Below are 15357 nucleotides of genomic sequence, written 5' to 3'. Positions count from 1 at the left end.
TGAGTTTCTTTATTCCAACGTATCTTCTGATAGCCTTAACCGATTTAGACGTATGATACATCATTAGAATCCTTACGTTATCCCAGCTGACATAGGCTATGTGACGTCATTATAAAAACAATATGGCGGACTTAATACGCCATAATAAGCAACCTTTAGAAAAAAATATCGTGCAAACCTATCGAGTAGGGTATCAAAATGAAGGGTTTTTAAAGCCGATTGATAATATATATGCGTCATGTGGGTATAAGTTTAATTTTGAGAAAGTAAGAATTGACAAAATATGTTAAGAGAAGCTAATCTCATAAAACCAAATATTATTATTGAATGGGATACTTATTAAAATAAAAGGAAGGAGTACGACCGCTGAACATAAAAAATGATCTTAATTACGCTAATGAAATAATAGAAAAGTTTAAAATATAACTTCTATTTATTAATCGATACGATGCAGAGTTAGCTTAAACGGACTCTAAGGGAATGTTTCATAAGGAATGTTTCATAGAAATTTGGGAAGTTGTTGTTCAGCTCAAAAATTAAAAAAAATCGCATCTTTGTGATCTTACGTAAGAACTTATGAAACCCCCTCCCACCCCCTTGTAAGAAAAAATAAGATATGTTTGACCCCCCCTTAAACGTCTTATGTAATCAATGAATGACGCCAAACGCGGGAGCAGTAGGGCTACCGCCAATACCGAAAATCGTCAATTGCGGGCATTTTTCTCTGTCACTCTAATTACGCCTTCATTGGAGTAAAAGAGTAAGATCCCCGCAATTTGCGAATTTCGGTTTTCGCGGTAGCCCCTCAGTTCTATAATGACGCAGATTCCCAAAGATGTCCATGCAAAAAAAGTGTATTACATTCACTCGGGCCCTTCATCTACCTCTAAAAAAGTAGAGCCACATTAATTTAAATTATACCTTACAGGATTCATTGGATGAAATTCGTTGAAAATCACGATAATATGGATCACTTTGCAACACTGGCGCAGTACGGCTGTCTGTTGTGTTTTATTGCACCGTTTTGACATGGGTTTTGACCATGAATCTAGTATTAAACTGGATTGGGCATGAGTGGTGGGGATAACTGACAGAACGGGATAGTCTTACGTATCTTTCAGTAGGAGTAGCAGAGAAAGCGCTATTATTGTTTGTCCTTATCACAGTCTCACATATTTTTTGTTCCCCACCATTTTTTTAATATGGATAATGGTGGGCAACAAATAAATTCGACCAATCACAGACAGTGTCGCATATGCGTATGTTTTGTCCCTCACGGAGGCACGCGTATACCACTTCTATACGATCCTACCTTCTATGGTTTTGACGGTTCTCAGTGACAGTGCGATAGTATAGAAAACGTAGTGATTATATTCTCTTTGGTATAGAAGTCCACACCAATACGTGCTATTCTTAGAACCGCACCAAGGTCGCGGTGCGGCGCTGTAGTCACGGCTTAACACAAACGTGTATAGAGGCCTTTAATGTTGCCAGTTCATTAGTTAGGATTCGGTTTCTGCGATTGCCAGCATTGATCGCTATTTTGAACAGGGTTGGTTGAAGATGTTGAACTAATTTACAATTGCAGTCGAACTGCGGCCATCATGGATCGTAGTTGATTGGAAGTTACGATTAAGTGGTCACGTTTATATTATTAGTTTTAATTAAGAATACTTTTTATAAGAAGAAACAAATCAGAGACTCTTACTCTTTGATTTGTCAATTTACATCAATTCATATTGATGTATATAAAGAGTAAATTGTTATAGCCATGACTGTGAGAGAGTGTTATTGTGTTAAACTGTCGCCCAGCAAAAAATCGATTTACGGATTGAGAATGAGACAAATATTGTTAGTACTGGTATTTACCAGTATAATGATTAGTTCTTGTGTTGCTGATTTGGAACTATCATGCACAAACGTGCGAAATATCTTTGAAAAGAAAGGAATGTTGTCGGTGGTGGACATACAGGAGCAGCCTAACTCAGGTGAGTTCATTGCATGTCGCGGCTTGGGAGCACTCGTGAGCTCACTCATATTTAACTAATTAAGTACGTGCCAAACATACGCGACACAATTACTTACTATTTTAACATTCTTCTTGTTTCTTATTTTTGTTGCCTACAAGTTTTGCATTGTTATCATAAGCCAAGATAAGCTTTCTACGTAGTGAAATGTCGCGTAGTCAGATTCAATCTCAATAGACATGTAAATGGGGTCGAAGAAAGGTTGTTAGTATGTTTTATAAAAGTATAAAAATTTTCAAGTAAAATAGGTATGTACTGTGACTGTAGGTACGTACATATTATGAATTATAAGTATGAGCACAGGGCTCCCACTTAAATCAGGCGGTTTGTCAGACGATCTGCGGTGGTTTCCTATCGTTGGTCCCATTGTCATCTGGTCAGGATCCAAAATTGGGATCCTGGAGAAATCTAGAGCTCTTCAACTATTATAGGCATAGCTAAATTCATAAGAACTGGTGCAAGATTTGTACTGAACTGTCAAGATTTTCATAGAAAACCCACACTAGCTTTCGTGAATGACTTATAAATCTTAGTTCTGCTTCGGAAAATATAATACAGACTTACAACACCCACAAGCTGTCATTGCTCAGTTTGCTGTAAATAAAGTCATTTTTACACTTAACATAATACAATCATTAATATTTGGTAGTCATTAATACATAAAACAGGTGCTAAATTGAATAGTATGGGTTCCTAGCTTGAAATATGATACACTCACCAGCAATAATGTGTTGCACAATGAAGCAAGCCAGATTAATATCTGACATCAGAATGTATCAGATATTTTTGCGTGATTGTACCATCCAGCAGAAGGCATGAAACTTGGCATGTGTGTATTTGTTACTGGGGACAAATAATATAAGTGACCACATTGTGTGACAAGATATTTTCCCGTCCTTCCTCCACTTTTGTGTACCTAATTGCGGCCATAAAAAAGTACCTAATTGCAGCTCATCAATTGTTTTTATATCAACTTGAAGGTATAATAAAACTCAGTTGCAAACTTGCTGCTTTTGTTCCTGTTAAAGCTAGGTTAGTTAAGTTAGAAGCGACACATTATGTTGAGTATTCAATAAGAATGCAGATATCTTCTAAGTATAGTAATGGTTTGATTTTTCAATATAGGCACATTTTAGGAGTATACACACTTATTATATCTTTTCTCTAAACATAATTTCCCTTTAAATAAAAGTTTTAACTTGTCCGTTTAAAAAATCTGTATTGCGGTGATCAATGATCGTGGCAGCATCATCTTCAAATATGATGCTGCCACGTTTGGCTTGAAGATGATGAGATGCCCTTTTAACTACAGAAATGGAGCAGGGTTTGGTGAGTAGGTACAGGGGATGCTCCATCAATTGAAAGCCAGCTTATTGGTGACTTACGCGCGGAGGTGTTCTCTTAATGAAACAACAAGTTTAGAAATGTCTTGCAACTTTTTATAAGTGCTGCATATACCATCCCCGTAATAGTGGGTCCGTGATCGAGGAATTTGATCATTACCAGTCTTTGGCTATCCCAGAAAAGAAAGCCGGCAAGGTCATGTACCAACAGATGGAACTGGTTAGTGCAATATGCAGTCTGGTTTATTTAGCTAGCTAGTAAATGTTATTGGTAAAACTGTTACTGAAAATGAATTTATGTCTTTTTTTTTTTTTTCATAAACTCATTTTTAGCAAAGTGTCTATTAATTAATAAGGATTTTAAAAACTACAGTTAGTAGCATAACTGAGTCAATATCAGTACCTCAGTAAAATGTAAATAATATGATGACAAACAAATTTGCCTGAAAAAGCTATACGCAGAATATCTACTTCTTAAGTGCCGCTACAAAACTTTATTGCAAATGATTTTCTTCCGTCTAATAAATTTTTCTTAATTTCATACTGAAAACTGTAAAATTTAACCTAACTTATTTTTCGCATTACTCAATTTTTTTCTTAGGCATTCCCAATTCAGTATCTGATTTAAAGTAAGGAATTCTATGCCCATTGTAATAGTTATTAATCATTTCAATCAGGCTTATTTTTGTATTTAGTTACTGGCGATGTATAGTCCGGTGCAAAACTGAGTCAAGGCAAATAGCCTAACAAATTTGTAATTAGTTCAATTTTGGAGTGAACTTCATTCTGGGATAGCTATAAAAATACGTTAGATAAAATATTAATTATATACCACATTATAAAGAGCATGTAATGTACTATTTTAACTAATTACCTTACATGGACGGGTCAAAGAAAAATATAAATTTTAGGCAGATTTAAAAAAAGGAAGTTTAAAACAGTTTTTCCGTCAAAATATAGGATGAACGCAAAAATCAATATTGTGAATGCAATTGATAGGAATCAGTTTCACATATGGATAGATTGCTGACACCGAGACAAACACATATCACTTAAAAGTTTTATATTTTTCTGTAGATTTATCAGACTAATCTCCATTTAACGACATTGGTGCAAAACTGATTCAGTACTAAATAGTATCTAATGGATAAAATTATTATTTTTATCTGCAATAACATACTGGTTCAGTCAGTTTATCAGGGTTGTAAACCATTAATAATAAAATAGTAACTGAATAACTAGCCTTTTCTGAAATAATGAAAGAAGCATGTCAAAGTGATGCACATTGACTCAGTTATGCTACTAACTGTATGTCTCATAGTGGCAACATGGCCAATCGCCATCATAAAGGCGTTTTGTTTGCACTAAGTAACAATAAAAAGATGTATTGTTTTTCAATTGGTATTTAACTCTGAAAAACTAGGCTAATTCTAGAAAAGTTTATAATACACTGTCAAAATCTTTCTGGTTCCTCGTGAGCACATTGAATATTAATGAATGAAATTGAATGCAAAAATACAGACTTCCAAGAGCGGATACCTCGTAAACTATACAAAATATCGAAAAACTTGACTGAGTAAAAATCTTTTATCTTATCTTATACCTTTAAACGAGCAATTCTTGTATATTTATCTTTTTTTCGCGTTAACTTAGAAGCTTGATTTTTTTACACCTTCAAGGGACTGTAGACCTGAGTATATGGTTTTAATTTAAACTTGATACCTTTACGCGTTCTCAAGATAAAAAGTCTTGACAGACAGACAGGCAGACAGACGTAAAACAAAGTGATCCTGTAAGGGTTCCGTTTTTTTCCTTTTGTGGTACGGAACCCTAAAAACAGCTTTATTTTCAGTACTGCAAGATCCCAACTTTGATTTATGAATTTCAGAACAAGAAATTAAAATCAGAAAACGGGCTCCTGGGCGTAAGTTGTCATATTCATTTTAATATGCGCCCTTAATGTGATGCACTGTCAACTAAACCGATTGAAACCTCGGTAGAACATGTAAATTACAAAAAATGAAATCCGCAGTCATCTACTTTTTATAAAAACAAACAGTTTTGGTTTATACATTTTAGTATTTTTTAATCAAATTTTGAAATTTGAAATCTGCCACCGGACACCCTGTACTTTTATAAACCTTCCCATAATATTATTAAAAAATATTTAAAATGTTGAGAAATTTTGAGCAGTTGAAACGCTTATAATTTTTGGCGCGGATTCGACAGAACTGATGACGTCACTCGGTGTGAACCCAACTGACGTTTGCTACTTACAAAGAAGGGTACCCAACTGTCGGGCTCCGATTTAATTTATTTTTATATATGTTATAGAGTAGCTTAAAATAATAGACAAGTATTTTTTTTAGCTGCCTAAACTCAACCTACTTGGAAAAATTGGCCTCGAAAGTACTGAAAAGTGACAAAACCCTCTAACTTCTGTAGAGAGTTTGGTTCAAGTAAATTGCTAGTTAATTACTGGTTTGCCGAAATAACAAAACACGTGTCCATTATTTTTTCATGTTCTCCAACATATAATCTATAATCATTTGAAAAATGCGACATGTAGAGATTAGAGAAGAACAGTCGGATAGAGTCTATAGACATACGAACATTTTTGTCCAAGTTGAATTGGAGACACTTTGGTTTCCCTCCATGCTCGCTCGATGGATTGTCTGATGATTGTTATTGATATTTTTTACCACGGTAGAGTCAGACCAAGCTAACTCTGCACAGACATATGCAATGACAAAGTATGGAATGTTAGCATAAAGGCATCTGGCCAAGATGGGACACTCTGACAACACCGATTGTCGTATGTGTGGCGAAGAGGAAAAGACAGTAAAACACCTAATGTGTGAATGTCACGCCCTCGCCGGACAAAGAATGAATGACTTCGGAGCAGGATACCTGGAACCAAAGGACTTTAAAACGCTACCCATGAGTTCCATCATCCGACACCTGGATATGGTGGGAAAAGCTCTTGAGTAGTTGACGGATCTTTTCTAGGGTCTCGCTAATACCGCAAAAGATCCCTAGGGGTCGAAGTGTATCCGCAAGGGCCCCCGAAAACAATAAGATAAGATAAGATAGCATAAAGGCCATTATTATTTATGAAATCTAGCGTTTATTATTAGACTTACACACTTGTCCGTGCAGAGCTAGCTTGGTCTGGCTCTGGCTACAACAGTTTTTATAGACCATGTTTCATTAATTTCAGGCTATAGGATATAGTACATTTATTTGGTGTCTAAATCATTCCTAATGTTGAGCAAATTTACGGAGATACAAATAATTTAGTGGAGTCAAGTTTTCAACATAATAAACACGTTAACACGGCAATGGGTACCTATGAAAGCCAATATTTGTTATTAGGTATATAAAAATCGAGCAGTGGGTGGACTGGTTGACAGCCGACTAAGCAAACAAGTAAAAGGTCGACAACCCTTGTTGCACCAATGCACCGGCATCGAACGCACACACTATATATTGGACGTGAACTAACGTTTAAAAAACTTTGGACCGCGACAACATATACCTGCCTAGTTCATTATTTCCCAACGAGACCATATATTTTTTTAATTTATGAAATTTATCATTCATCTTAATTTTCCGTCTTTCCGTATGATGAACAAGTTGCAGACACGTTAAATACTCGTATGTAATGGACATTGAAATTAAAGGTTGATAAAGGTGCATCTTAATGCGCTGCTGGAGTGCCGTTAGCGAAGTTTTTGCGAAATTAACGCTATTGGTTGCGTGCAGTGTGCATTCACCTGATCTGGTCGCACTTCTTAGGGTACTGTAGTCAAAATGGAACCCTTATAGGTTCGCCATTTCCGATTCTCTTTCGGCTCTTTGTTCTCTTGTTTATTCGAGCGATATAGAGGCAAAACGTCGAACGAACGAAGTGGTTTACCGAGAGTGGGCGACTATTCATTTGAGATCTCTTCATTATGAGTACATGCGCTGGTACCCGTTGCTCTGAGTTACGAATTATGATGATTTCGACATTCTTTTTATGTTCATGATGACTCAAAAGTAACTTATCATTAACTAGCCTCTATCGGTGACTACGTCCGTTACGAAGTCATTTCTCTGCAGATGACTTATCTGCAAGAGTAACGTTTCGAAGAATGAAACCCCGAAAGTGTTTTCCAGGTTGTGTCGTTGTTTTATTTGATTTAGGTATACAGACAGACCGAACTCGGTACTCGATAGGTATATTTAATAATATAATAGGGCCGGTTTTATGCAGTGGAGCAGCCAACGGATACGAGGTTTATTTAATTCTCGGCCGGACATTCCAGCGAGCGGTGATGCAGGTGCCGGCTGCCGGCTCTCCTGTGGCCGCTGCGCGCCGCCGCGGACCGGTCCCGTACTCGAGCCTGTTTCCGCAAAAAAATGCAATCTACTTATTCTTCGTTGCTTGCGATCGCTTTTAAAACTACTAATTAGATACTGCATCTCCAATTACAGGGCACGAACTAAAGTAATTAATGTTAAGTTTCATGCTATGCACGTGATATGCCTTACGTCTGCAGCAATGAATCCTAAGCCCCTTCTCTGTACAGTAATTTGTTTAACGAGTCAGTACGATTTCGTCTGGGAAGTATTTCCGTGAAAAACTGTTCTAACCTTTCCCGTGATTCAAACTACACATCTCCACCCAATCATCTAAATAGGTTCAGCGGTTTAACTAATAGGTGTGCAGAGAATGAGAGATACATAACAGACCGAGTTACCTATATAAAGACCATATCGTTAATTATAGGGACAACTTTACTTAGCCGTTTTTTTTAGGTATTATATTTTTATTTCAAAATTACGCATGTGTTTAATTAGTGCTTTCATAAGGAACACATTTCGTCATGGGACCTCGACGTAAAGTATATGGTTTGGACAAAATTTACCCAATCCTCTCGAGTAACAATTACGACTGCTGACAAATACTGCAAGAAAATTTGCGGTTTGCGAACAAGACATTATCACACAAAAAAAATCGTACTATGTAAACAGCAATTACACATGATTCGTATAGCGAAACATCTGGACATAGTCTAAGCATTTCTTTTCGTTAAAAAAAAGTTTAGGATCTGTGCCTTTTAGAAAATATGGCATGTTGCTTACGACAACTCTGACTTAGACATCTAATATAACTATCATGGAGCATTTCTATCAACCCGCTCTAGCGATGGATCAACGCCATGAATGTCCGTTAGGCTTTGGTTTTTAGCTTATTCTTCTAGCTGTCTCCGTCATTTCGCTTGCATCAGAAATTGAAGGGATTCCAAAACGTGGGGTGAAAAATCCTTTTTATGTAAAAATAAAAATTCACCACATTTATTCCGCAGCTGCTCAATTGAACAATCATGAAGAGGACACTTAGATAACATGTTTGGCAGCCTATTAACCTGTTGTTACTTTAAATCGTACCAAAGAGTCCGTGAAATAGTCTCAAATTCAGCTCGATAGGCTTGTCCGGACTGTATTTGCTATACGGTATTAAAAGCATCATAAAGTCCATAAAATAAAAAAAATGTCAAACCTTCTTAAATCAGATATAGCTTAAGAATACCCTCAGATCAAACTCTCAGAACATAGTAATAGAAAATAATACACATGCCAACAGTTAGACCAGGTTTTATCTGTCCCTATACTTAACAATACGGCCTTTAGTAGATATGTCGCAGTCGGATCGTATAATCCGCCGTATTACATTACGGCTAGCCGTTTTCAAAAACAGGGGCGTTTTGAAATGCGGCGGTTCAACGATTAGCCGGATTGAATGCGGCTGAATGAGAATCCGCCGGAATGTATTCGGCGCCATACGTTCTTCAACACGGCTATAGCCGTAATGTAATACAGCGAGTCATTAGCCGCCGCTTTGACAGTTTTTAGTTCCCATTTTTAACACCCGTGGCGCTGATGCCTGACATAACAACAACAAATGAAAAACGCTGGGGTGTCCATCAAATCTGGAGTTCGTCGGACTGTTTCTTTTCAAAAAACATTCCTTCGCAACTTAACTAGACTTAACTAGATCCTATTTCTGAGCGGTTTGCCCTTCGGGCATCTGAAGCTACCTAACGAACCTAACCTACCTACCTATTGATTTAGTGAGACGTCCGTGAAAACATTACACTTTGGGAAAAAAAGCGTAGGTAGGTAAGTAGGTTAGGTTCGTTAGGTAGCTTCAGATGCCCGAAGGGCAAACCGCCCAGAAATAGGAGCCCCGCATGCGGGGCTCCGTCTATTTAACTTGTGAAGGAAATGTTTTGAAAAAAAACACATGTAGTGCGGTGGGACCATGGTAAAAATAAATTAAATTGCACACATTGTCAAACTCCGGTTACGTAGGCGACCGAAAGAACTGGTCACTCTACAATCTAAATAGTAGTACAATGCGGCTAAACGTAGGCCGCCTTATTGAAGAACGTATCGCAATGACAATCCGGCTAATCGTCGAACCGCCGCATTTCAAAACGCCCCTGTTTTTGAAAACGGCTAGCCGTAATGTAATACGGCGGATTATACGATCTGACTACGACAGATATATTTTTACGGGCATTAACGTGAGATACTTCATTAGGTTTTTACCTTTTTGTTTATATATTTTTAATCATATACGAATTCAAATCTTGAAGACCCTGGCCTATACATCTCTATATAAGGAAAATTTGATAATTGTATTTTATCAGATATTTATTTATATAATTTAGCTCGTACAGACGCTCGGTAGACACTAAAGACTTTTAAGGGCCCCACAGATTACCAGTTCGCCGGACGATATCAGCCTGTCAGTTGCTCGGAACTGTCACCTTGTGCGATTAACTGACAGGCTGATATCGTCCGGCGAACTGATAATCTGTGGGGCCCTTTAATCCCTAAAGAATTTTAGAGATTTTAGTATTTGTCTGTTGGTCTGTTGTTTGTTTTTATTATAGTTCCCATAGCTTGAGAAGATGGAACCATATCTTCGGCCTAGTCTCGAGTAGACTGCGACACGTTTTGATATTGAACAAATTTAACACATATCTGTGTAAGAATAAGTATCAAAGTCAAATGGTGTTCTAAAAGTGAAACGTCTGTCGAAAGATGGCAGTAAATTCACTGTACGACATAATTTACTTTGACAATAACTCTCTATACACTCTATTCTCTTTGCTAAGTATTAGCCATTAGCTATCACAGCTATCATGTGAATTGTCACGAATAAGTGTATCTTCACTTCACTCAACTTCAGTTCAGTTCATTTTTTTTTTTCATTTTACTTTCACTCGGTCTTCTCTTCTCTTCTCCAATCTGCTTGATTTCCCATACAAATTTCTACCAAAATTACCACCCCCCTTTTCACCCTCTTTAGGGATGATTTCTGGGATAAAAACTATCCTATGTCCTTCCCCGCGACTCAGCTCAAGCTATCATATACCAAATTTCAACTAAATCGGTTCAGCGGTTTAAGCGTGAAGAGGCAACAGATAGACACACTTTCGCATTTATAATATTAGTAAGTATGGATTTTAGGTGATTTCATCTAATTTTCCGAATTATCATAATTTAAATTTTTTGGCTAACATCCATTATTTGTATGAAAAGGTAAAATAAAACGATTATTTCATAAATGAATTGCTAATCCCTAATTTACACGAATATTATACCAAACTTGACCTGATAACTAAACGTAGATAGAAACTAGAGATGAGTCGTGGGTAATTTTCTGCACTTTTACTTCCCCCATCATTAGCAGTATTGATTAGCCGGAGTATAGGTTCACACCAGCATCCTGGGGTGGGGAGTTGGTCTCGGGTTGAAGGTTGAGCGAGTAGTGACGTGGCGAAAACAAAACGAGTTTGAATTGATTCCGTGCATTCCGGCGCTTCATGGATTCTTTGGGGCTAAGAATGCGAGCCCGCAACCTCGTATAATGATTAATTGAGATTAATTTAGTGCTCGATTCGTCATCGTCTGATTTCGTTAATGGAATAGCAGTAACCGTGTGAATTATTTCCTACGACTTTTAGTTGCATGTGTGTAATTTATTATTTTAAAACATGTGTTTTCAATGAGAATGAATGGCTTTTATTAAAAGAATACATTTGTGATGTGAAGTTATCTATAAAATAAAACTAAAACTAAAATATAGCCCCCCCCTAGCATCTATGTAATTTTAAATTTATGTTGGAGTCATATCAACGTCAGGTGTTGGATGTTTATTTATAGTTTCCATAAAAATACATAAAAAAAACTGACTCTCTTAACAAGTTGGCTACCCACCATACTTCACCTAAAGTGTTGCTCCCACGCCCCATACAAATTTAGTGATCCCACCGGTGATGCTCATGGCCACACAGAGAAGATTACGTGATCCCACCGGTGATGCTCATGGCAGCCAACGTGTGTAATGAATAACGTTTAGTTCAAGTGTCACATTTGATATTATTATTTACAAATTGTTTCGTATCGATATCGATACACTTGAACCTATATTTCATTAATCACTAGCACTGGTGCTTTTTTGCCCTCGTCAAATCGGGGTATGTTCATTTATAATACAAAGTGTTATTTTAGTTATGAAATAAACGACTCGTCTTTTGGCTCTGGAACCCTAAAGATAAGGACTTGAGTCTGGACCACAATACAAAGTTCATTATAGGTCCGTAATAGGAATGCGCGTATGTGTAAAGTTAGGTATAGGTGATACCTATATGTATTAGCTATAAACGTCATTTTGGAAAGGTCCTGAAGCGAGAAGGGTGCAGGACGTAGTCGCATGGGAGCGGAATGCGGTCCGACGACCGAGGCGAGTGTCGAGGGACAGCCGGCGAGCGGGGAGGGAGTTACACGCGCGGCGGCGGCGCGGGCGCAGGGCGGGCCGGCCTATAAACTGCGACGGAGTGCTTCGCGCCCCGTAATTACGCCGTGAGAGTGCGCGCCCGTGCACCCCAATAACAAGTCGCCACTGCGCCTTGATTCAATTAATTGCAAACCTCAATGACATGCTATTCGACTACACAGGTCCTCATTGTTTACGGATTCATTACACCGCAATATAGACCCCCACTTGACTTAGTTGACGAATATCAGAATCTATATTGAATTATGTGCTGGTTTGTAAACTTCCTATTTTAATAAGGTGGCAACTGGCCTTACTTATTTCAGAATTCGCTTACCGACCTACTAATGTCACAGCGTTGGTAAATCATGAAATAAAATGATTTCCCGATAAAGCCCTACACCTAAAACTACAATTTTAGTCATAAGAGTAGATATTGTACGCATGTTGCTAGTGAAACATTTTTTATACAAGTATCCAGTTCATGTACCTAGTAAAGAAACGCTTAATCCTACTTATTATTTAATGAATGAAACGAATAAAATTCGTTGTCATCTTCAGTAAACTAAGAACCCATGATAAGTATAATTTAAAACTAAAACACTTTATAGTGGCGATGCACTTCGCAACACTCTGCGATGATAGGTGTGGGTTGCGGAACCGCTGAAACTTGACACTCTTCGGCCAAAACTGTTCCTAGCCTAGACGATCAGTCGGAACGCTCACCACTTAATAATTCATATTCACACTGTGGCGAGACTTCAACTTCAGGACATAACTACAAGGTTGCCTGTTTTTGCAGCTTTTTCGAGTATTATTCTCTAATTAGTTCTAATCACGTTGTTCTTCGTGTTATTAAATTTTGCACACCAATTTTCGACCACTTTATGATAATTGATAACTGATTGTGCTAATATTTGGCATAATTACTTATCTAAGGGCCGATGCAGACGGACTGCAACCCAACTGCAATTTGCATGGGAACTGCACGCCAACTGCAACGTCGTCGTCGTGCAATTCCCATACAAGTTGCAGTCGGGTTGCAGTCCGGCTGTACCGGCCCTAAGACCGGTGACAATGATTGACCTGATGATGGAGACCGTAGGTGGCGTAGGTTGCCAATGAAGTAGTAGATAACTGTTTAAAGAAACGTACCACTGTACGTCGCTTTTATTGCCCACTGGCAAACAAAGGTTATTAATATCAAAAGTGATATAAAACAAAATAACATACATATTTCATTTAGTTCTGCATATCGTTTTGTATGAAAATATTAAAACTCAAAAGTAAGCAATTATTCGCGGCCAAATTACTTTGAGCAATTTAATTAATGCGATTGACCAAAGAAAACAGTAATAACAGATTTTTATTTAGCAAATAAGTACCTACGCCATAAAGCTGCAAAAAATTTGTATAGAAGATGACCTTTAATTAGTTTAGGATACTTTAGAAGTATATACTCGCGGCGGGCACATAATCAACTAGAGAAGCGAAATGAAGGTGGGTGGGAGTGAATCTGGCATCACGCGGCGTTATGAATGAACGTGGGTCCCCGCGCCCGGCGTCGCCGATAATGGCCCGCCCGATGCGCGGGGGGCATTACTGCTTTTGGAATTCGAAAAACTCAAGTGGGCGATGCCGAAATACTATCACAAAAAAAAGTCCAACCAACGAATACAATAGCGCCTGCGGCCAACGATGCTCCCAGGTGCTAGTTGGAAAGAGATAACAAGTAAACTTCTGAAACTTGTGTTTTAATGTAGTTGCGCCATGCCTTGTTAAAATAACAGAATAATAAGACTGGTGTTTGATTAACATGACAAAGTCGTGGAATGTCGTTCATCTTACCGGCGCCTGCGCCGTGCTCGGATAGTAAGTTGAAAACCCCTGCTCTTTCCATTCGATCTGGTGCCAGGTCACGTAACTACATATATACATACATTCATTATACCTGGGCTTTCTACTATCTTTCCTGCTCCATTTGTATTTAATGCACCGGTCGGTAATAGTTCTTTGATTCATTGATACTACTCGATTATAAATCAGATACAGGTTAACTGCCAATCGCTTTGACTAGTTTAACTTACCTATACTGGCCACGCTCCTATGAACATGTTTATTATTTATTGTAACATCTCTTTTCTATTAAAGAATGTTACAATAAATAAAAAACATGTTATTAAATACAGAAGAAATTAATAGATAATAGTAGTAAATTTCAGTTTTAAACAAAAATGTGTCGAGCCGAGTGTGGCAATGTTTGTTAGGGCAGCGTCTCTCGTGTTGCACCGGCCGGCACAAGCGCACCGCAATAAAGCCTACCTGCTCGATGTAGATGTTATCTTGCTCGGTCAAAGGCGCCGGCCGCCTCCGCGTCGAGGGTCCCCCCACGCCAATATAAACTTCATTGGCGCAGACAGAAGGACCATCTTCCTCGAGTCTGTCGTGTGCTAACAAACACGTTACGGCGTGGAATTACAACACTTTTGTTAGATTGTAAGCTTTTGTCATCGTTACAAGTATACATTAGTCATAAGCACCGTACATTAGGAATGGACCGAGAGAGGGCATACAGATAAGTAGATACTACAATTTTAAGGTGAGGTGTGCCTCGGCTATTGGCATATTGATGTAAAAAAATGGATTCGAGTTTTTTACTGAGGTAACTGTTTGTAATTGTATAACAATATCTCTTTCTGTTTTTAGGGTTCCGTACCCAAAGGCTAAAACGGGAGCCTATTACTTAGACTCCGCTGTCCGTCCGTCCGTCCGTCTGTCACCAGGCTGTATCTCCAGAACCGTGATAGCTAGACAGTTGAAATTTTCACAGATGATGTATTTCTGTTGCCGCTATAACAACAAATACTAAAAAGTACGGAACCCTCGGTGGGCGAGTCCGACTCGCACTTGTCCGGTTTTTTTTAATATTCGCAATCAACGTACCCACTTATTATTCAACGTGCCTACGAGGAACCCGAGAGATTTTAACAGTGTATTCCTGATCATATTTAAAGACTAAAATAAAAATATCCTATAAACTTTTCTGAAATTCGCCGTCTCAGAGTTATTTTTTTCCAATTTAAAACAATATTTTTTTATTGTTACTTGCAAAACACCTTTTTGATGGCGATGTTGCTCCTCCGAGCTTAGA

At 38.0% G+C, this 15357-nt stretch overlaps 1 protein-coding gene across 1 annotated transcript in view; it reads left to right on the top strand.

Moving 5' to 3' along the window:
* The first annotated feature begins 1599 nt into the window (after positions 1–1599).
* Positions 1600–15357, top strand: part of LOC134804760 (glypican-6) — a 59820-nt gene continuing 46062 nt past the window's right edge. Inside the window, exon 1 of the mRNA XM_063777978.1 lies at positions 1600–1988. Within this exon, the coding sequence (XP_063634048.1) occupies positions 1772–1988 (217 nt within the window). The 5' untranslated portion in view covers positions 1600–1771. The remainder of the gene's footprint in view (positions 1989–15357) is intronic.

Source organism: Cydia splendana, chromosome Z (assembly GCF_910591565.1).
Source record: "Cydia splendana chromosome Z, ilCydSple1.2, whole genome shotgun sequence".
In the NCBI taxonomy this organism is placed as follows: domain Eukaryota; kingdom Metazoa; phylum Arthropoda; class Insecta; order Lepidoptera; family Tortricidae; genus Cydia; species Cydia splendana.
Note: the sequence above shows the minus strand (reverse complement) of the source record. Positions and strands in the feature narration are given on the sequence as shown.